This window comes from Marmota monax, unplaced genomic scaffold (genome assembly GCF_021218885.2).
Source record: "Marmota monax isolate L192 unplaced genomic scaffold, Marmota_monax_Labrador192_F-V1.1 WCK01_AAM20220418_F8-fsc00205, whole genome shotgun sequence".
Lineage (NCBI taxonomy): Eukaryota > Metazoa > Chordata > Mammalia > Rodentia > Sciuridae > Marmota > Marmota monax.
In genome coordinates this window covers 2342820-2366923 of record NW_026692417.1, presented here as the reverse complement: position 1 = coordinate 2366923, position 24104 = coordinate 2342820, and the positions used below count along the sequence as shown (strand labels likewise).

The following is a 24104-nucleotide window of genomic DNA, read 5'->3' as shown; positions in this document are numbered from 1 at the left end:
TGGATTGTGTTTTTTTGGTGTCAGAGTTGGGTTGATCTCCCATCTAAAGGTGAGCAGAATGCTGACACCTTGTTCTCACTTCCCAACCTACCAGCCAGTCTTAGAATCCCTCAGTGAATTCATAATTCTGTTAAGGTTTCATTTAGCTAGGAATTATTAAAATAACCTCAACTGCTTCAATCATGTGCTTGCTTGGCACTGAGCAAGGTGATGTGGAGGTTAAAGAAACTTTTTTTTGGTAGTAATAGGGATTGAACCAGGGGCGCTTCATCACTGAGCTACAACTCCAGCCTTCTTTATTTTTTAAGACAGGGTTTTGCTCAAGCAGGCCTCAAATTTACAGTCCTCCTGTCTCAGCCTCCCCAGTAGCTTGGACTACTAAAGGCATGTGCCACTGTGCCTGGTTTACAAAATTTTTTTCAAATCTTTTTTAATGTTCCCTTGTATAATCTTCAGTTAACAGTATTTTACTTTGCTCACCTCTTTCTTGAGTATATTTTAAAAAAAAATGTTTACTATTACCCACCATAGTGGTGCACACCTATAATCCTAGCTCTTTGGAAAGCAGGAAGACCCTAAGTTTGAGATCAACCTAAGCAACTTAAAGAGACTCTGCCTCTAAATAGGTAGATAGATAGATAGAAGAATCAGCCCGCCATCCCAGAGTTCACAATCTTACTAGGAAGCAGTGAACATAATATCATTTTATGTTCATAGAAGAACCACACGGATTCTGAAACACCAGTTAGTTTTAGGAAGGCCAGCCAGGAAAATGCTGTAATAATTCAGATTTGGGTTGATAAGGGTGACATGAGGGTATTTCTGGCAAATGAAAATGGAAATGGTTGACAAGGCCTGACTTAGTCCTCAAGAGTATAGAAGAGGAGTCGAGGTGGTTGAGGCCTTATCAGAGCAAGGCAGCTGCACATACTTACACACCACACTTTATACAGGTCAGTTTGCCTCTTTTGCTTGTCACCTTCTTTGTTCTCAGAAATTTACTTTTTTCTTTTTTTTTTTTACAGTACTAGGGATTGAACCAGGGGTGCTCTACCATTGAGCTACATCCTAGGATCTTGCTAAGTTGCTGAGGATGGCCTAGAACTTGTCATCCTCCTGCCTTACCCTTCCCAATTAGCTGGGATTACACATATGTGCCCCTTTGTGATTTTTTTTTGACATGGATGAGTAGGGTTTTGTCTCAGTAACAATTTGGGCTTGTTTTCTTAAACAAGTGGAATGGCTCAAACATTGTAGTGGTATTAAAAAGGTTGAAAATGGTAATTCAAGCCCAGTTATACAGAACTTCAACAGGAGACCGAAAGCCAAGCAGATGACTATTGTAATCCTACTGCCCTTAAATTAACCCCAGATTCTAAAAGGTTGGAAGTTCCATGTCAATTTAGTGAGCATCTCCACATTCTATGTATTCTACTATACAAAGATTACAGAGCTAAAATGAGGGGGAAAAAAAAAAGAATAGAAGAAAAGCCATGTGGCAAAAAGGGAGCAGAAAGGTACACATTCCAAATCATCTACTTAAGACTAAGAAAAACCTCACTACTAGTCTTCTTCCCAGGGCTATCTTTCCCCTCTCCTTGGACAAACCTGAACTTTCAGAAACACAATTCCAAATACCTCAAATTGATTCACAAGAAACTATCCTTTGGGGTTGGAGTTGTGGCTCAGCAGTAGAGCGCTCGTCTAGCATGTGCGAGGCCCTGGGTTTGATCCTCAGCACCACATAAAAATAAAAAAGAAACTATCCTTTAATATTTTCAAATAAGGTGTTATTTATAAACCCAAACTCCAACCATTCCCAACTTGATTAGATGGGGCAACAATCACGACAGACTCTGCTAGTTTCCACAAATCATTGGTTTATTAGAAAGCTCCTTTCCCTCATTTTACAGCATATATAGCTCTATCATATGTGATAAAGTTAAATACAATCTGTTATGCTTGTAAGTAAGGATAGGTTATTTTGTTTTTCCTTTTTTTTAGGTTTTTAAAATCACTATTCTGGAAGTTAAAGAAAACTGCCCCCAGGAAGGCAGAGAGGTGGCCAGAGTATGGCTCAATCTACAGGCTAAAGGGAAGCAGCACAAAAAATGTTAATACTGTATTATTTAAATATTTACATGGGCTGAAAGCAAAGAAAAATGAATCCCTTCACTTCAAACAGATGATTTCATTTTTCCAGTGCTAGCTATCCAAAAAGTGATATTTCTGAATCAGATGAGGAGCACTGAGGAGGCAAGAAGGGGTGTTCAGCCAAGAGTCTTTGTTTGTCTAGCACTTGCTTCTCATTAGCTCAAAGCCTTTTTCTTTTGGGAATTTGAGAAGAAAGGCAGGAGCAGAGTCTTGGCCCAGGTAAATATGGTTTGTTTTTTCTGTCAGGTGACCACTCAACAAATTCTAGCCACAGGAATTGGTAAGGAAATGCCAGAGGAAATCACTAACTACACCAAAGGAGATGGGACCTGCAATACAAGCAAGCACCTTTGGGTGTGTTAATTAGAGCTGAGAGCCTGGGTGAAAGGCAAGAAGAGGGGGAAATGGGGCTGAGGCGCAATTCCTCTGGTCAGTGTCGTGGGAGAGACAGAAATAGGAACCTCTACTGCTGAAACTGAGCTGGGTAGAAGGCCTGGAACTATGAAGCAAAAGGTATCTATAAATGTGTTCACCTCCCAACAAAAGGAGAAAACTGTCCCAACTCTATTACTCTCTGGTCTACTTCTACTTCAGTTTCTAGCCAACCCAAAAGGCACATTAAAAAAAAAAAATGTCAGAGGGGCTAAGTTCTAGGAAGGCAAATGGTGTGCCTGGAATAAGCTACCCAGGGAAACCCAGGAATTCCCCCCAGATAATCAATGAATCTCACTGCTTCCAGAGAATCAAGCTGCATCTCACCCTTCCTCTGCAGGGACCACCTGTTTCTCTGTGTAAAACAACAAAGAACAAGAGGGAGACCATCACAACTGAGCATCCCTCTGACACCCGCAGCTGACTGCTGCCCATTAACTCAAAAATCCCAGTGCTGGGGGCACCACTTAATGCAAATTACCTAACATTTTGTCCCAGCAAAAAATGTTTTTGACATTTTTATAGTTCATAACTTCAAAAAATACATGAGCTTGATAAAATATACATGCTTAGTCATTTTTGTATCTAGCAGAAAACAAATACTTTATTTTTTTTGTTGTTTTCATTTTATAACCTTTAAAGTTTCTTAATTCAACTAGGGCAAACATATTTACACAAAGCCACCAGAACAAGGATCACTTAAAGAGCTGGATGTAAAAAATATTATTGCAGTATACTACAAATATGGAACCTTTTTATATGAGCTACAAAAAGCAGCATTTTACGTTTATAGAGTTCAGTGCAATTTTTACATTAAAAAATCCTATAAATTAAGAAGGAAACATCAACACAACAGAAGAAAATATACCCTTCAGACACATGAGCTCCTCTCTGGGGAAGCACACGGGCGACTATGTTCCGCATAGCTTCAATTCATGATAGGATCTTCTTTTCTGAGATATGCAGATGCCTTTTCTGGGATGAGGGATTTGAGTAGTGCCAAATGTGTGGCTGTTTGGGTGGAAAGTGGATCAAATGGCAGCCTGAGTTGCATCTGGTTCCAGGTCAGACTCCGTTTCCACCTCACCTGGGATAACATGTCACTAGGGGATAGTCAAAGACACTGCCCAAAGGTACCCAGGGAAACTGGGAAAGTGCTCCAAGGTCTGGTGCTATAGGAAGCAAGCTGGATTCCACAGGATCTGGTAGATCTTTCACTGTTGGAGAGACCGCTTGGCCTTCCTCTGTGGCACTGAGAAGGCAGGACCAGATGGGCCCACGGCAAGTGCTTTGGTGACAACCCACCAGAGAGGAGGAAAATGTTTTAAAATTTATAGAAGGGAAGAGCACAGGATAAAAAGTAGAGAGAGTAGGGAACTATTTAAATTTGACATTTTGGAGACATTGCTGCAAAGGGTTGGGTAGCACTTACTGGTGTTTCCTAGCTTAGAAACACAGGAGAGGGAGGGACAAATAGAAAGGAGGAAGGGGGGCGGGTAAATCCCTGATAATAACCCAAAGCAAACCTCAAATCTAAACCCATCCCTGCAAGCCAAAACAATTCTTTGGCTGTCAGACACTGCCCATCCCAGCTTTTGCTTGCTGGTATTAATGGCTCAACACCCCCAAGGGAAGAATCCTGGGTCACCTTCCCTGGCCCTACATATACTCCCATCCCCCAATTCATGTGCCATGGCTGGGGGGGTGCTGCAGGTCCTGACCTGAGAAGATGGGGTGAAGTAGTGGGTGAAGGTGGAGGGCAGTAGCAGCTGCTGCAGCAGGCCGTGGGGCAAGAAGGGTAGGATAGAGGGCAGCATGTGGGACAGGGTGGAAGGTGAAGGGTCCAGGATGAATGGCTGAGGCAGGAATGATGTGGATGGGATGGCTAGCAAGAAAGGTGGCAGGGTGGCCAGGGATGATTGAGTGAGTGAGGTGGGACAAAGAAATTGGGGTCAGATGGGGCTGAGGAATATGATGCACTTGGGCAAGTGGCTGGGGATGAGGGTGGGGGTGAATGCCAATGGCGGCAGCAGCAGCAGCAGCATGATGTTGTAGGATGGCATGCTGAACAGTTGTGATGGAGGTGGCAGAGGCTGTGGCTGGCTGCTGAATGTGGATGGGCTGCAGGGCTGGAGTTGCTGGAGCCATGGCTGCGGAGGCTGGAAAGGCCTTTACTTGCTTGGCCAGAAGCTGCTGCTGGATGTGTTGCTGTGCAGCCTGCTGGAGCTTGCTGTACTTCTCCATCTCCTCAGGTGTGAAGGTGATGGGCTGGCTCTCCAGGGGGGCCAGGGAAGCATCCTCAGCCCCATCTGTTGACTCAATACTAGGTTCCCCACTGGGAGGTGCATAACTGGGAAAGTGCTCAAGGTCTGGTGCTATAGGCAGCAAGCTGGATTCCACAGGACCTGGCTGACTGCCACTATCCAGGGACTCTAAGGTGTCCCCATCACTGGGGTCAGGGAGGTAGTTACGGGAGATGGTTGGGTCCCCAGAGTAGCAGTCAGAGTGTGTTGGGGTACCTAGTGGAGCCACAGCTTGATCAGCAGTAGCTTCTTCAGACTTTGGCTCTTCTGGGGGTGGGTCTGATAAAGGGCCAGCTGTTTCCTCTGAGGGGAACTGATGCCCAAAGGGTGCATCACTACTCCCTGAGGGCCCTTCTTCCGTCTCCGACTGTTCTTGTTCTTCTCCCCTTTCCAAGCCAGACTCTTCACATTTCTTGTTGTTAGGCTTTCGGGTAGCTGGGAGCTTCCCTATTAGTGGAAGAACAGGCTTATTGCCAAGAGAAGGGGGAAGCTTGGGCCCGAAGTAACCTTGTGGTGGGTCCTTGAGCTTGAGCCCAGCTTTACTGGGGGTGGCCTGCACCTCCTCACTCATACTGGGTTTCCTCTCCACTTTCCTAGACTGGATCTTCTCCAACAGCAGTTTGGCAGTGACAGAGTTCTTGTCTTCAGGACTGCAGTCACTTTCTGACCCCCTTCCTGTGCCAGTGTTGCTATTCTGGGAGGGTGGGCCTGTCCCTTTATTGTCATCTCCCCTGCCATCATCTTTTTTCCCAGGACCTTCACTCCGCCCTGATCGAAAATAGTGGGGGGACTGAGAGCGATAGATCTTTGAGCGAATGAAGTCCCGACGACCAGAACGCCTTTCCTCAGGACTCTCATGACCCCACGATCCCTTTCTGGAGCCTGATCTCTGGGAAGGGCTCCTGGTACTACGGCTGCGATCCCGACTATAGCTCCGGCTCCTCTGCCAGCTATGGGCTGTGGTGCTGCGACTTCTCCTCTTGCTCCGACTGCGACTACAACTGCTGCTACGGCTGCGGTCCCGGGATCTTGAGCGCTCTCTGGTATGACTCCGAGAACGACTTCGAGACTGGCTGCAACTGAGGCTATAGTCATCATCAGAAGATGAATATTTGTGTCGTTTGGATCGGTGCTTGGAGCTGGCATAATCTGAGTCATCTGAGTCATGAGAGCGCTTAGAGTGTCTTCGTGATCGGTCACTATAGTCACTATAACTGTCATCAGAGTAACTGTGCTGTCTACTATAGCAGCTCTGGTCTGAAGAAGCATCTGAACTACTTGTGTAAGAGCGTCTGGAAGAACGGTGTGAGGAATGGTGCCGGCCAGACCGTGAGCGGCTTCGGGAATGCTCACTGCCCGAGTCTTCCTCCTCCTCTTCCTCCTCCTCCTCCTCACTATACTGGGATGGAGACTTTGGGTGCTGCCTGCGTAATGAAGCATCATCACTATCCTCATCTCCACTACTGGGTCGGCTCCGATGGCTAGATCGGTTGCTCCGTTTGGTGCCAGCTCTCCGCTGGCAGGATGAAGCTGGTGGTTCACCTTTGTGTTTCCTCCCACCATGATCCTGGGAACTGCTACCACCCCCACCTTCATCTTTTTTGCTACTGCTCCCTTCTTCAGCAGGGAGGGATCTCCTCTGGGAGTCATCTTGGGCGCGTCGCCGTCTTCTTGGTGGTGCAGGGCTACCACTTCCAGGAGGTTCTGGTTTGGGTCCTCGTTCAGAATCTGCTGGGGCTGATGACTTATTCTTCTTTCGTTTTCGTTTCTTACGCTTCTTAGACTTCTCCCCAGACTCTGCCTTAGAGCTTTTTTCTTCTGTGTCAGCCTTGTGTTTCCGTTTGTGTTTGCTGGACTTTTTGTGTTTCTTTTTCTTTTTGTGTCGGTGGGACTTCCCAGATCGTTCTTTCTTGCTAGGAAGGCTTTTCCCTATATCTTCAGTCTCTGACCCATGGCTGCCCCCAGGCTCCTGTTTGTTCAGGCTGCTACAGGCAGGCCCTGAAGCAGGTACTTCCATTCTGCCTCCTGATGAATGTACTACATTCTCTCCCACTTCCTTGCTTTTATTTGGCTCACCAGGATCAAGGCCTTGGAGCTGGTCCTTTGAGGATCCTCCCATATCCTTCGGTTTTTCTGTCCCTTTACCCCTGGTATCTTTGTTCCTTGAAAGTTTAAAGTCAAAGTATAAAGGGTTACAACTGTAGGAAATGGATGGTTCGGCCTTGGTGAAAATTAATAGTTCTGATGGCCACTGGAGGGCAGTGCTTTCATCTTTGCTCAAAACTGGGAAAAAGGGGCCAGTAGGATGTTTGGGTCTTTCCTGGCTTTCTTTCCCAGCTGGGGTGTCCTGACAGGTTTCTTTAGAAGGATTAGACTCACACATTTGGATCTCTGAAGACTTTTGACTTTGACTTTCTAAACTCTGCTCACTTATATCCCCTCCTGTGGTCTTTTTTGTGTCAGGTTTGCTTCCAGGCTCTGAGGGCTCAGTCACAGTGGCTTCCTTCTGCTGCTCAAAGACTTCACTAACTGCCTTTTCTGCTCCTTGGCTTGCTGTCACCTTAACACAGCCTTTAGGCTTGGGAGAATTACTTTTTTTGCTTTCTGGGGCATTCTTTGAGTGTGTAGTAGTATCACCTTCCATTTGTTCACTGGCTCTCATAAAGAGTAAGAAGGGAAAATTAGGTTTTACTTTGCAGTGCGCTGGGGGAATATAGTGGTAATACTCTGGCTCTGTACCTCCAGTTCCTTCCTCTCGCTTCATCCTTTTTAACTTGGATAATGTTGAGGCAAGAGACCCTCCATCCTGAGGGTCTTCATCTTCTTTTTTACCATCAAGATTACCGCTACCATCAGCATCTCCCACCTTTTGCAGTCCTTGGTCAGAACCCTTCTCATCAGATTTTGTTCCATCTTCAGAGGGCCCTTCCTCTGCATGATCCTTGAAAACAGATGCTATTGATTCAAGTTTAACAGGAGCCTTCTTGGCAAAGGAAAATGACACTCCCAATTTTTGCAATGGGGTCCCCAAATTATTCTTAAGGCCAAAGCTGATGCCTTGAGAGGATGACCCAGAAGCTTGTGCCAGTCCAGTGGGATTAGTGATCTGTACTGCAGTGAAGGGGCCTCCTTTATCTGTGGAGAATTCAGATCCCAAGCTACAAGTAGCAGTGGTACCTGTGCCACTGTTTGTAGTTGATTCATCCTTGTCTTCATCTCCACCTTCTTCATCTACAGCCACCGTGGTTGGTCTAAACATAGGACCACTTCCAGGTGCACTGCACAATGGTTTAAAAAAGTGAGAAAAAAAACCAAAAACAGGTTTAAGGGTACATTTTATATATCTTATAACGTACTCATCTTTTATGTTCTACCATTCATCACAGGTAGGTCTCAAAGACACTAAGAGGTGGCCATTCTGTATCGCTGTGCTAATGAAGGAAGCTGCTCAGTGGAAGTTAAGCAACATCTCACTCTATTAACCAACCAACCTAAATTCCCAGGGCCAGCCAGTTACTGCTGTTTTTTCTTAAGCTGTCTATATTACAAAAAAATAAGGCTTATCTCAAGTACCCCATCATTAACATCTTGTGTAGTCTATCGCAACCTGCTTCTGATCATATTTATTACTATTATTATTTTACCCATTGGTATGCTAGGAAGTGTACAGCTATATATAACTCTATCCACAAGGTTATATTTCATTCAGCTAAAGAAAAAAAAAAATAAATGCTATGCATGGTGCCAAATACCTGTAATCCCAGAGACTCAGGAGGCTAATGCAAAAGAACTATAAGTTCAAGGCCAGTCTCAGCAACTTAGTGAAGCCCTAAGTATTGTACAAACACCCCATCTCAAAAAATAAAAAATAAAAAAATAAAAAGCTCAGTGGTAAGTTAATTGAATCCTCAGTACCAAAAAACAAAAGCAAAAACAAAAACAAATTTCTCAGATTTCATTTTTCAAAAAATGGGCATATTCTGTATTAAACATAGAAACTTCTACCATGATACTTCTACCATAGGTTGTTATGTCTGTTTTTGAAGCAAATAGCCTGTGTATATATCCTGGGCACTACATCCAAACATTTGCTTTGGTTTTATATATAATAATAGTACCTCCTCATCCATGGGGAAAGTTTCAAAACCCCACAGTGGATGCCTGAAATTGTAGGTACTTAACCACACATGTGCATGTACGCACATACGCTTTTTTAAAAAAATTACCTTTTTAGTTGTAGATGGACACAATACCTTCATCTTATTTATTTTATGTGGTGCTGAGGATCAAACCCAGTGCCTCACACATTTTAGGCAAGAGCTCTACTGCTGAGCCACAACCCCAGCCCCAATACACACACACACACACACACACATTCTCATCTATAATGAAGTTTAGTTTATAAATTAGGCACAGTAGGAGATCAACAACAACAATAAAATAGAATAGTTATAATAAGATAATAATAAAAGTTATATGTATTTAGTCTCTGTCTAGTGGGCATACAGCATCTGAAGCATGAATATGTTGAACAAAGGGATGTTTCATGTCCCCAGCAGGACAGACTGGGACAGCTTGAGATTTCATCACACTACTCAGAATAGCACACAATTTTAAAAAAACTTACAAATTCTTTATTTCTGGAATTTCAAATTAATACTTTCAGACCACAGCTGAGTGTGGATAACTGAAACTATAGAAAGTAATACTACAGGGGCTACTGTATTTTCTGGGTACTCAGAACAATGGCCACATTGCTATCAAGCACTCTTCAGCTTTGACAACAGGTACAGTGAGAAGTCTTAAGAGTAGGATTCTAGGGCTAGATTGTGGCTCAATGGTAGAGCTCTCGCCTAGCACATGTGAGGCCTTGGGTTCGATTCTCAGTACCACATAAAAATAAATAAATAAAGTGTGTGTGTGTGTGTGTGTGTGTGTGTGTATTCAAAAGAGTAGTATTCTAGGGACTGGGGTTGTGGCTTAGCAGTAGAGTGCTTGCCTAGCATGGGTGAGGCCCTGGGTTTGATCCTCAGCACCACATAAAAATAAATAAGTTAATTAAAGATATTGTGTCCAACTACGACTAAAAAATAAATATTAAAAAAAGAGTAGCATTCTAAACTGCCTATATTGCCTAAATTTCACCATGTGTGGACTATCCAGTATTCTTTGAATTCCAAACTCAAGAACTAAATAGAATTATATATCCATTTAGATAAAAACCCTTGTTATATGACCAGCAGCTACTAAGTGTCCTCAACTCAGTTACCAAAAACATTCAGATGATGTGGTGGTATCTCTTGCTACATGAACTGTTGCTATTGGAAAATGGGAACCCAACAGATTTGGATAGTAAGAGATATGCTATGTTATAAAGCCTACCCCACAGAAACAAACTACCTATACTATACAGCACAAAACTCTCAAACTGAAAAAAAATATTTGTTTTGATTTTTTTGTCTTTGCCATGTTTAAAAAAAATTTTTGGATGCTGACGGACCTTTATTTTATTCATTTATTTATATTTATATGTATATTATTTATACAGCTAAAGACACATACTAGGCAAGCGCACTACCACTGAGCCATAACCCTAGACTCTAGTCTTTGCCGTTATTTCAATAACTACTATGGGGTCATGCATTATTTCTAGTATGAAGAAATATCTGATGATGGATCAAATATATATATTTTTAATTCTCTTGAAACTACTTGGTCTTTTTTTTTCTTTTCATGGTGCTGTGGATCAAACCCAGGGCATTGCACATGCTGGGCAAGTACTCTGCCACTGCACCTCCAGCCCTACTTAGTCATCTATTAAGTATTCATTTAAAAAACTGGGAACAAAAAAAAACTGGGAACTAAAAGTTACCTTTAAAGAAAAAGATGCCCTGAACTTTGGTGTACAATTTTTTTTTCTTTTTTTGTGGTAATGGGGCTTGATCTGAGGGGTGCTCTACACTGAGCTCTATTCCTAGTCCTTTTTATTTTATTTTTTAAAAATAATTTTTATTTATTTTTATTGTTTAGTTTTCGGCGGACACAACATCTTTGTGTGTTATGTGGTGCTGAGGATCGAACCCGGGCCGCACGCATACCAGGCGAGCGCGCTACCGCTTGAGCCACATCCCCAGCTCCCTCCTTTTTATTTTTTATCTTGAGACATGGTCTTGCTAAATTGCCCAGGTTGGCCTTGAACTTGTAATTCTCCTGCCTCAGCCTCCCAGGTAACTGGGATCACAGGTATGTGCCATCATTACACCTGGCATAGTGTATCTATTTTAAGGAGGCACCATTGCAACAATCCCAAGCTTTCTTTTGTGTTTACTACATAAAGAGTTGCCAGTTGGGGCTGGGGTTGTGGCTCAGTGGTAGAGCACTTGCCTAGCGTGTGTGAGGCACTGGGTTTGATTCTTAGCACCTTTTATTTATTCTCATAAATAAATAAAGTGAAGGTCCACTGACAATTTAAAAAAAAAATATATATATATATATTTAAAAAAGAGTTGCCAATCAGGCATGGTGGCACTTGTCTGTAATCCCAGTGACTTGGGAAGATTGTAAATTTGATGCCAGCCTCTGCAACTTAGAGACCTTGTCTCATAGTAAAATAATAAAAAGGGCTGGGGATATAGCTCAGTGGCCCTGGGTTCAATCCCCAGTACAAAACAAACAAACAAACAAACAAACAAAAAAACCAAAAAAAAGTAAAAGGAGGTACAGAATCATTTTATAGGCAGTTTAACTCAATATTAGAGATTGCAGGCTAATTCTGTTAAAAACTTATACTATATATATTCTCTCCCTTCCTTCTTCCTCCAGAATGCAAGTCAATAAGAAGGAGGTGTGTGTGTTTGTGTGTGGGTGTGGGTACAATATAAAACTAGTAAATCCAGTGGGGATGAAGTTCAGTGGTAGAGTATTTGCCTAGCATGTGCAAGGCCCTGGGTTTGATCTCTAGCAAACAAACAAACAAACAAAAAAACAACTTGAAGACTGGGTCTCCAGAATCTAATTGTTCTATCCTAGGTGAGGTAGTCTTCTTAAGGCTAAATTCCAGACAAAAATTTGATAATGAATAAGAACCATAAAAGAACATTAAAAACAACACTCAAAGGGGCAGGACCTTATAGAGAAATAAACTGATGGAATTCTGTAGGTTTCAGAGTACTAACTATATAGTAATGACAACCCTTAAATGTGTGCCCTAACATTTTTTCCTATAAAAAGAGGAATATTGGAAAATGTGAATAGTAGTAGTGGCATCATTTACTGATTTACTGTGCCTCTTAGATGTGCCAGGCACTCTTTTTTTTTTTTTTGCGGGGGGGTGGGGGGGGGTACCTGGGATTGAGCCCAGAGGTGCTTAACCACTGAGCCACATCCCCAAACCATTTTTATATTTTATTTTGAGACAGGGTCTCACTGGGTTACTTAGGGCTTCACTAAGTTGCTGAGGCTGGCTTTGAACTCACCATCCTCCTGCCTAAGCCTCCAGGATTACAGGCATGCACCACCCATCAGCATGCCAGGCACTCTTTTTAAGTGCTTACAACTGTGAGAAGTAAATTGTTACTATCTTCATTCTACAAATAGAGAAATTAAAGCACAGAGAGTTTAGATACAAGTTGAATAAGTCACACAGATAGTAAATAGAATATGGCCTGAAAAGAACATATAATCAATAAGGTTCTACTGAAAATCTTAAGGCTAATACTTTAAAGTATAATCTTAAAATCTATTAACTTAAAATCTTAAGGACTGTAATTATCTGTAGAGCACTCTGAAAGAAAATTTCCTTACCATTCAGCTTGTTTTCTTTGCTCTGCCAACTCATGGAGCCGCCGAAGGGCTTTTTCTTGTTTCTTCTCATCCTTGCGAGATCTTGAAGAGACATTTCGGGCAAACTCTCTCTGTTTGAGATCTTTTAATCTCTGGGTTAATGGAAAGAAAGAAACAGAAGGTGGTGATTTAAGAGTAACTGAAAGCAAAGCCTTTAGAAATTTACCGTAAACCAATGCTTATAGTACTAGTGCAGAATACGTCATTAGACTCTCTTATCATACTGAAAACATAATAGCAGATTACTTTGTGTATGACACTTGGACTATCTGCATTTCTAATTAGTACAGCATGTTATTTGCTTTATTGGGCAATATAAAATTATTTCAGTAGCAATGAGGAAATTTATAATATTGGGAAGAAAGAAAAGGGACTATTTAATCACCTGCTCTTCCAGGATGCAAAACTAGACAAACAGAACATGAGATAAATTGCAGTAACACAGGTCAAAGAGAACAGAAAGGGTTTAGGCTATTACAGAAAATCGCTCAAGGTGCAAGATCTTAAAAAGCAATGTACAGCTTACATAGGGAGGTTATTTGAATCAGAACAAATAGAAAACATATTTTTATTTCACCATAAAAGGTGTTATCTCTTTTCAGCACAATTGGAGATTTCTTGGTAACTATTAAACAAACCCAAGAGAGGTCTTCTAATGCTAGCATGTTCAGAGCTCACCAGTCTGACCAATTTCAACTGGTCAGTCTGTTGAAATTAGAGAGTAATATGTATAGCTTTTCATTCCTTCATGACCCTGAGAGGAATATCCAGGGGGTGGGGAGGGAAAATAGAGATAAGTCAAAAATTTTATTACTTAAAATCCAGATAACAGAATGGTCTTTTATTTTCAGAAGCTACTATACAATTTTCCTTAAAACAAAAGAAACAGCAACAACCAAAAAAGAACAGTGCCATGACACACTGGTGACAGAGTCCAGACATATCTATCTGTAATGAAGACAGAACTAAAATTATTTTCAACACCTTAGACAATATTAAAAAACAAACAAGATAAAACATACTCATTAGCTTATGCTTTTACAATAGCATTGAGAAAAGGAATTTGACCCAATATAAAGTGGACATTGCTTTGTGGAAAGGCATGATGTTCAACAGACAAAGGAGTTTTCTTACCTAATATTTATGAAATGTATTTTGAATCTTTTTTAATTGGGAGGAGGAAGGGTAGAAAGACACACACAAAAAAAGATATACAGCTAAAGACACTAGTAGAAAAACTCACTCTTGTGATCTGGGCTCCCAAATTAGAAGGATTTGCTTTCAATACATCAGCTGAAAATGTCACATCACAAAGAAAAAAAAGTAAAAAATAAAACAAGAGTAGAAGAGAAAAAAAAAAATAAAGCAAGCATTACTACACAAGCTCTCTTAGTCAAGTCTACAAACTTATACTGAACAATCAAGGACAAAGCCGTCAACTCTAAAAGGGCTGGGGAAAGGGGAAGCACCTACACAACATATATAGGTGTACATACACACAGACTGACACAGCAAACCCACCTAGATAAATGAAATTATCTATTTTTTCAAGAAAAATGCTTACAAACTTTGAAAAAGACCAATGCTATCTAAAAGCCATTGGTCTTATTTTCATTTATCTTTATTTTGGGGAAATTCAAATAACCTACAACTGGCAAAACTATTACTGAGTTGTGCTGCCCACTATAATATGGAGGATCAACTATTTTAAGATGTTTACTTAAAATAGTAAAATACTGGGAGATTCATGTTTAGAATTCTAGTTTCCTCCTTATGATGGAGATGGGTCAGACAGAAAGGATCCATCAGCCTATTATATCTTTATTTTAGGCTACAAACCTAGTTTTTTAATTCTCCAAATAGGTTTCCCAGCTCAAATTTAAATAGAATGTGTATTTTTCTCTTATCTGCTGTCTTTTCCTAAGCCTCTTCATAAACCTGAAAAGTCTCTTCATGCCCAGTCATTCCCTTCTTTCTTAAAAATATTTCATCACTCTTAGGAGGCACTTATTAACCTACAGGGCACTGTCCAAAAGGACGATTTTTTGTAAAAAGTCTGAAGCCTCCAGGTTGAGTCAGAAATCAGGCTTTTCAATCATTTAGGTCCACATCATCCTGAAGACATCCTACCTCAAATCCCTGGTGCAAGCATACAGATGAAGGCATGGATGGAAAAAAAATGGGATGATGCCAATAAAATAAAATCTAAATTGCCTAGGCTCCCTCTAGGCAAATATATCTTGGTACTCTATAAGGTACAGCAAACGCTCCCATGTCACCTTTACAAACTTTATAGTCAAATCTGGACTCTCAAAAGCAGAACTGGGAACCCCAAATTTTACCCCAATCTTAAGATGGAATTCAGCAAACACTCCCAAACCCAATATGTACATTTGAGGTTTCTCAGGAAACAACATTCTGATGATAATAATGGAAAGCCATGCATTAACGCTCATATTTTCTTTTACCTAACTCCAAGTCTCTCCTTCTTACTGAAGTCCCTCATAAGAAGACTGAACTGTTAGCACTTTGTCATAACTCCAATCTAGCAACAGAGTTATTCATTCCTGTCTTTCAGAAAGACAGTATGGTAAAGCTTCAGAGTTAGAAAGACTTGGTTCAATTACTAATTATGGATAAAGCGATTTCACTCCTTGTAGCTCCAATTCTCTTGTTATAAAAACAGGGCTATCCATCAATAGATTTACAAGATTAAATGTAAAAATAAATGTAAAGCATTTAATAAGTCACAACTGTTCAACACTGCTTTTTCCTTTATGTTGGATAGGATTATAACCTTTATAATCAACCCTGCAGTGCACAGAGCAGAATTAAATCTATAGAAGGGATCTGGCAAATGTCTAGTGGATAATGTGATTTTTTTCCCCCAATAAAATTTCTATTATTTATAGAAGAGGTTGATATGAAATATTCTCACATTTCTAGTAGTGACATAATCAAATTATATAATATATTCTTCCAGCTATCACTCATATAAGAATTAAATTTCTTTGAGAAACAAAAACCTGCAGAGAAAAGACCTTAACAAATTCTTTATATATATATATATATATATATATATTTATATATATATATATATATATATATATATTTATATATATTTTATATGTAAATGGACCTTGATTTTATTTATATGCGGTACTGAGACTCGAACCCAGGGCTTCACACATGCTAGGCAAGTGCTCTACCACTGAGCCATAACCTCAGCCCCCTTAACAAATTCTTCACAAATGATCCAGGATTCAGTACTTTAAGTACCAACAAATTAATTGTGGCTCTTTGGGTTAAAGACATCTTCAAATGAAAATGATATTCCAGGTCTTAGGCTGGCAGAAAAAATGTCTCAAGACACCAGTTTCTGCTCTACTAACTCAGAACAGATTTTATGAGGAAAATGTGAATCTGGTAAATGTCAATGTGGGTACAAATTTACAGAAAAGGCTAGCCCAGTAGCCATGTACTTTTCTTTAATTGCAAATTTCATGAACAGAAGCATTCTGCCTCATAACGTCTACTAAACCAGAGAAACTATGGTAATCGGGCTTCATAGCAGATCATCTTTAAAATACCCCTTAAGAAATATGACATTTTACCACTGAGCTATATCCCAGTATTATCTTCTTTGAGACAGGTTCTCAATAAATTGCTTAGGGCCTTGCTAAGTTGCTGAAGCTGGCATCAAACTTGTTGTTCTCCTGCTTCAGCCTCCCCCAAATATGGCTTCTTTCTATTGTGTTTCTAGAACTTTTAAGACAGTTATTACTTTGTCAATCGAAAGGAGCAGCACTGTTCCTTCTAAATTGTGTATGAACTGGGAATAAATGAGACAAAAATATTTCTGCACATAATTTCCCTAACAATATAGTAAGAGTCTGCCCAAAAGAGTGACTTTTTATAAAAGTCTTTTATTAATCTTTTTTTGTATCTTCTGGTGCTTTCTTCTATCAAAACTAAATTTGATGTTTATATTTGATTGAATATACTTAACTAGGAATAAGTTCAATTATTATTCTCAAGTATTTAAAGTCTACTAATTAATTAATTATCTGCAGTACTGAGGATTGAACCCAGTGGCACCCTATCACTGAGATACAGCCCTAGCCCTTTTTATTTTGAGAAAGGGTCTTGCTAAATTGCTGAAGTTGTTTTCAAACTTGCAACTCTCCTATTTCAGCCTTAAGTTGTTTTCAAACTTGCAACTCTCCTATTTCAGCCTTCTAAGTACCTGGGATTACAAGTGTGCACTGTTGCACCCAGCTTCTACCATCTAAATTTAAAGAAAACAACAAAACAAAACAAAAAACCAAAGTTCCCATGTGAAAGGTATTTTAGGTATCATAAAGCAGGCACAATTTAAAGTTCAATAGTCTATGCCACTAAAAATCCTGTGTTCTGTATTTACTCAGCTCTACAGAAAAAGCCTGATTTTGTCTCTTTAGCATTAAAATATTATTCACGGTTTGTTTCTCTGACCAGACAGTAACAAGTCTCCCAGAACAAGGACCAAGGCTGTCCTAACACTGCAATGTCCAGACTGTTTGTTTGACCAAAAAAAAAAAAAAGAGAGATGCTCAATAAATATTTATCAAATTGGTTTGATTTTTGTTTTCTTTCTTTCATTCACTCATTCACCCATTCATTAGCACTGGGGATTGAACCCAGGGACACTCTATCACCGAGCAACATACCCAGTTCTTTTTATTTTTTATTTTGAGATAGGGTCTCACTAAGTTGCTGAAGCTGGCTTTGACTTGTGACACTCCTGCTTCAGCCTCCTGACGCACTGGGATAACAAGCATGTACCACTGCACCCAGCAAGCATATTCAAGGTTTATATATGTTGTAAGCAGTGAGTTATTCCTTTTTATTGACAAAATAATATTTCCTTGTATGGGTATACTATAGTTTATTTATTCATCAACTGATGCATGGATTTGGGGTTGTTTCTATGTTTGGCTATTACGAATAATGCTGTTATGAACACTATTGAACAAGTGTTTGTGTAGACATGTTTTCATTTCTCTTGGATAAAATTGGTCATATGGTAATTCTAGGTTTTAATATTTTCAGTAAGTATCAATCTGTTTTCCAGAAGGGCTGCACCACCTTATTATTTCATTAGCAATATAGGAGGGTTCAACCTTCTCCAAAACCTCTCCTAAACTGGTTAATTATATCTTGCCTTTTTTGGGGGTAGAATGGGGTTGAGAAAGAAACTCAGGGCTCATATATGTTAAGTATGTGCTCTACCACTGAACTATATCCCCAGCTTTGTGTCTTTTTTAAAATTTTAGACATGCCAGTGGGTGTGAAATGGTAGCTCATTGTGTTTTTGTGAGTTTAAGTATAGACTATGTCCCTCCAGATCATACCTGGAGACAAATATTTGCCCTGTATGTAAAATTTGAAGAAACATAATTTATAAAGGATACTTGGGTTCAAAAAAAATATAAGAGCAGCATCTCAGTTCAGAGTTCTCTTTATAGTACGGTCATTCACAAACTTGTATTTATCTTTAATCTTGCTTTAATCTTTCAGACTACAATAGAACACAACAGCCTAATCCCAGAATTTCCAAACTACAGTCTATCACTATGATGAACTTAAGATTACAGGGCAGAAAACAGGTTGAAATGGCACAACATGAAAAAGGTTGAATCATTTTTATTTATATTGGGATTGTGTGGCAAGATGAAGAACAATTAGAAATACACAAGAGGATGCCTATTTACCTGAAATATTAGTTCCTGAAGGATATAAGATTAACACTACTCATAAAAGCATAACATTTCCCTAAGTAGACATAAGATTTTTTTTCCCTTAATTAGGGTGTGATTGCTGGGTTTAAGTAGACTAATTCCAAAGTTAAGCATAGGGTATGAGTACATAAGATTTAAAAGGTGAAAAGGCTGAAAATATGCTCAATTTATAGAAAACTGATAAAACGATTCAATGTTCTATCAAGCAAAATAGTCCCAAAGAAAATAGCATCTATAGTAATACTAAGCACAAGTGAATTTAAAATTTTCATCTTCCTGCCAGAGGTTAGTAAAACAAAACAACAGTATGTTCAAGTTCTGAGATGGATTCCTCTCTTCATATTTGTTTGTTTTTCTCTCTCCCACTCTTTACCCAATGCTAGAGATGAAATCCAGTGCCTCACACATGCTAGGCAAGTGTTCTATCACTGAGCTATGCCCACAGCCCTTTTTTGTTTCTCAAAGCATAGCTTCAAAAGTGAACTGTGTTGTTTAAGTCAACATTTATGAACCTCTGGGATTCCTAAGTTCTGTGATTTTCCAATAATTACTTTATTTTTTTGAAGGATACACATTCTAGGAACACCCAAAATACAGAGCACCTAAAGAATAACTTCAGGAGTATCTGATCTTGGTGGTTTTAAAAATTCTTTTAAGTGTGATGGTCTCTTAATTTTAGCTCTTAGGAGTATCTTATCTTGCCTTTTTTATTTACTTCTGTGTTCTTCCTTCACTGAATATCAAAACAACACTTAAAAAAAAAAGGTTACATTTCTTCAAAACTGCAGTGGTTTGGCAGAAGTACAACTTGCTTTGATGTGCCTATTTGTCCTGATGCTATATGCATGAAGCATATAGAGAATCAAATGCTGGAAAATATCTTGAGAGACAAATATCCAATAACTAAATGGTAAAACCACAAGTGGAAAGTGACCACTCCAAATTTTAATGAAGTCTTTGTGAAGTCCAAAAATGATCATTCCTTCTATCATCAAGAATTTCTCAGAATACATTTAAATTCAGAACCTATTTTATTTTTGAGCAATGAGGGAAATTCTAAAATTCTTTTGTCTTTTGTAATATATACTACCGGGTACTGAAATAGTCAACTAACAATAAGTAATTATCAAAAAGCAGCAACAAGTTGAGACAAGTTAACTAAATAATGTATTAATACATTCCATCCTACAACTCAGAGTAGAGAAATCACTGGTTACTGTTAATGCCTTCATTCATGTTAGTTCAGTTATTTAAAGCTTAGAAAACTAGTACTATTATTCACAGCTAAAACAGACCTTGGTAGTAAATAAGATTTCAGTCTTTTCAGAATGTGTAAAAAGTACAGGGGTTTTCATACTAAGATTATTTTAGCAGAAAAAAAAGGCAAGCTGAAAACATTCTTTCCTGACTGAGATTCTGATTCCTTCTACAAGTTAAAGGGATTTCTGAAACCTCTTTACAATGTGTTTTGACAAGTGATCACTGAAATAGCAAGGAAGCTGGTTCCAACACCATCAGTAAGGGCACAACTCTTCAATGTGCTACTTCCCCAAGAGTCAGTCAGAACTCATGGGGGTGGGGGTAATAGGCCTGGGTCAGAAACTCAAGTGTTCAGAGGGGTATGGCAGATAACATAATGGGTCAGTCACATAGATGGATGTATGAGAAAAGATGAAAACCAGAGCTAATTGTACAATGAACAAAGAGACAACTTTAATTAATGGTTATGTTGAAATGTAGGCCCAAAGTCAGATATTTCAATTTTTCTCAAGATAAGCCAAAGCCTGAATTATGTAAACTCTCCTGAATAAAGTTTGTTTGTTTTTTAAATAAAGAGATAGGGTCTTGCTATATTGTGCACACTGGCCCTCAACTGCTAGCCTCAAGTGATCTTTCTACCTCAGCCTCTCAAGTAGCTAGAACTACAGATATGCACCACTGTGACCTGCTTCGATTTTTTTTTAAAACATTGGGAACCAATTAAAATTAACGAGGGAAAAATAACACCATGAAGACCAGACAAAGTACATGGGTGAGACAATTTGTGATCTGCTTATGTACCTGAAGGACCCTTAGTGGCACAAATAGAAGATAAAATTAGAAGAATTAAAAAAGAAAGAAAAGAAAAACAAGCAAACAAACAAACAAAAGACGACTCCTGAAAAGGTAACAAGGGACCAAGAAAGGGGGGAAAAGGCATTGACTATTATTATTATCATTTTCCCAGTACTGGGGATTGAATCCAAGGCCTTATACATGGCTAGCACTCTACTACTGAACTACATCTCTTGCCTTTTTATTTATTTTATTTTGGGGAGCATGGGAGTACTAGGGGCAATTTACCACTGAGTTACATCCCTGACCCTTTTTTAGGGGGAGGGAGGAGTACTAGGGATTGAACTCAGGGGCACTTCGCCACTGAGCTACATCCCCAGCCCTGTTTTGTTATGTTATTTAGAGACAGGGTCTCACTGAGTCCCTTAGCACCTCACTTTCGCAGAGGCTGGCTTTGAACTCGCAATCCTCCTGCCTCAGCCTCCTGAGCCACTGGGATTATAAGTGTGCACCACTGTGCCCAGCTCCCTGACAATTTTTATTTTTTCTTTTGACACAGGGACTTATTAAGTTGCTGAGTCTGGCCTTGAATTGGCAGTCCTCCTACCTTCCAGTCCCAAGTTGCTGGTATCATAAGCATGTGCCCCCATACCTGGCTCCAGCCTTTAAAAAAAAAAAAAAATATATATATATATATATATATATAATTTTTTTTTTTGGTACTCGGGGTTGAACTCAGGGGCACTTGACCACTGAGCCACATTCCCAGTCCTATTTTGTATTTTATTTAGAGAAAAGGTCTCACGGACTTGTGCACCTTGCAGTTCCTGAGGCTGTCTTTGAACTCACAATCCTCCCAGCCCAGCCTCTAGAGCTGCTGGGATTAGAGGCATGGGCCACTGAACCTGGCTAAAAAATTTTTTTGAGACAGTAACTTGTAAAGCTACCCAGAGTGGCCTCAACTTCAGATCCTCCTGCCTCAGCTTCCTGAGTCACTGGGATTATAGGGATGTGTCACTGTGCCCAGCTCCAGACAAGTATTTTTAAAAAACATACAAATGATTAAAAAGATTAAGGATGGGAATGGAAAAATCTTTAGTTTCAATTTAACTCAAAATAAAGCCAAGAGAGGTAAGAGATGATCAACTTAATGTTCACTGAGTACACATTAGAACTTATAAAATAGCTTCAAAAAATGGGTTATCTTTTGAGGAAGTGTAGGGACTATCTTTGGAGATTTCAAAATGTAATAAAACTGATCACTTGAAAACTAATGTTAAACTACTGAGAAGAGCCAAAATGTTCTGCTAGTTTTTACATTTATGAAGATTAAGATGGGTCTTTTTCTTCTTCTTTTTTTTTAAGTTGTTGATAGACCTTTATTTTATTTATTTATATGTGGTGCTGAGAATGGAAGCCAGTGTTTCACACATGCCAGGCAAGGGCGCTACTACTGAGCCACAGCCTCCCTAAGCTGGGTCTCAAAATTTTTACATTAATAACTTCATAAGACCTTAGAAAATTTGAGAAAAACTAGTAGAGGGAGAGGCATATGACACCTTCCCTCACCATAAATAAGGGCAACTATGTAGCTTTTTTTTTTTGAGGGATTATTTGAGCTTAGTAAAGGTAAGGGTATTTTCAGGTCCTGCATATACTAGTAGTTTACCACTTAAAGGTCATTTCTTTGAAAAACTTCAATAGTCAAAATTTGATGGAAGATGCAAACTAAGGATTACTAATGTGGGGTAAAGTACTTACCTATTATCTCAGATTCATAATAATCCTGTGTGCCTTCCTGGAAGACAAGACAGGGTGTCTTTATGATTTTAGAGCATGAATTTGGGAAAATGGTAGGCCCATTTGTACACTGAGTTCATGTCCATGAAAGAGGAATGAAAAATACCCTATCTCTTATTAGGGGTTATTTAATTGTGTTATACAAAGGTCAATTAAAGGTTCCTTAGAAATTCAAAGTGAAGAAAAGAATTGCATAAAAATTTAGTACCGGTCTTAATGTTGATAAATTTACAACATCCTATTTCAAGATTCTACCATTTGCAGTAAGATAGCAATATGAAGAAAGGTTTTGAAAAGGCCTACATTTCAACCAAATGAATAACACTCCATCAAAAACAAAACAAAAAATAAACTTAAAGTACATCTGTTCTTTTAATAGTTAAGATGAGTTTTTGATTAAGGTGAAGAAATGAATTCATGTGCTCATTAATCATATAAGCTAAAGATTTTTCCCAGACCAGGGATCACAGACACTGTTTCAGCGGATAGGTATAGTTCATTTCTCAATGAGAAATTCTTTCTTTCTTTCTTTTTTTTTAAGGTTTTTTTTTTTTTTTTTGTAGTTGTAGATGGACAGCATTGCCTTTATTTTATTTGTTTATTTTTAATGCAGTGCTGAGGATTGAACCCAGCGTCTCACAAGGCAAGTGCTCTGCCACTGAGCTACAGCCTCAGCCCTCTATGAGAAATTCTTAATTTTATATTTTGATTTTGATTATGATCTAAACAAGTAATCAGTGAATATTTTGGGTTACTTTGATGAGCACTTCATAAATGTTTACAACATCATTAGGGATGTAAAATGATGATATGTTTGTACTAAGCAAAGGCCAAATGATATTACAATATTACATGTATCTGAATGTTTTCAGTAGTTCTAACAGTATAGGGCTTTTTAATCTCAGCACTATTGATTGCCATTTTGGTCCAGGTAATTGTTTGTTTCAGTGGGCTTTCCTATGCATTGTAAGAATGGCCTTTACTCACTTCATGTCAATAACACTACCCCACTAGTTGTGACAACCAAAAATGTCTATAGAGATTGCCAAGTGCTCCTGGGGGACAAAATCTCCCCAGGTTGAGAACTACTGCAACAGAGAACAGTGGTGAAAGAACTGAGTTAATACAATGTGAGCAGGAGAGTAAACAGGTGGATTTAATAAACCAAAGCTATCAACAATTTTCTACCTCACTCAGGATGGGAGCAACACTACTAAAACATTATCATAAGTCAATTAAATTAAGGTCCACAGGAATTTTATTAGTGCTATACTATAGTTCAGATTTAATTTGTAAATCTGTTTTGGTCAAATTTTTCCCTGTAAAAAGCAACTAAAAAAAAAGACTTCACTTAAAAAAAAAAAAATAATAATGATTTTTCTATATAGTATTCAAGTTTGAGTTACACTTCCCCTGGTTTACTTCTAGCTGAAACTTTACTCAAAAGACTTCCTATCAACTAGAAGTATAATCCTTCTATATGTTCTTTTTATGCCTTAAGTATCATCTGGGGCCTTTTAATATATCACAGACACTTTTTTTTTAAATGTTTTTTATAGTAGATGGACACAATACCTTTATTTCATTTTTATGTGGTGTTGAGGATCGAACCTAGTGCCTCACACATGCTAGGCAAGCACTCTACCAACTGAGCTATATCCCCAGCCCTCACAGACACTTCTTAACCCAAGAAATTCTCAAGAGCCCAAAAAGGTAGGCAAGTACCTCTGTCTTTGTT

At 39.1% G+C, this 24104-nt stretch overlaps 1 protein-coding gene across 6 annotated transcripts in view; it reads right to left on the bottom strand.

Moving 5' to 3' along the window:
* Window positions 1-1863: 1863 nt before the first annotated feature.
* Gpatch8 (G-patch domain containing 8) overlaps window positions 1864-24104 on the bottom strand; it is a 95685-nt gene continuing 73444 nt past the window's right edge. For all 6 annotated transcript variants that reach the window (XM_046442785.2, XM_046442787.2, XM_046442786.2 and 3 more), the window contains 2 exons: window positions 12693-12823; window positions 1864-8167 (listed from right to left, as the gene is read on the bottom strand). In XM_046442785.2, coding sequence (XP_046298741.1) covers window positions 4270-8167; window positions 12693-12823 — 4029 coding nt within the window. In that variant the 3' untranslated portion in view covers window positions 1864-4269. The remainder of the gene's footprint in view (window positions 8168-12692; window positions 12824-24104) is intronic.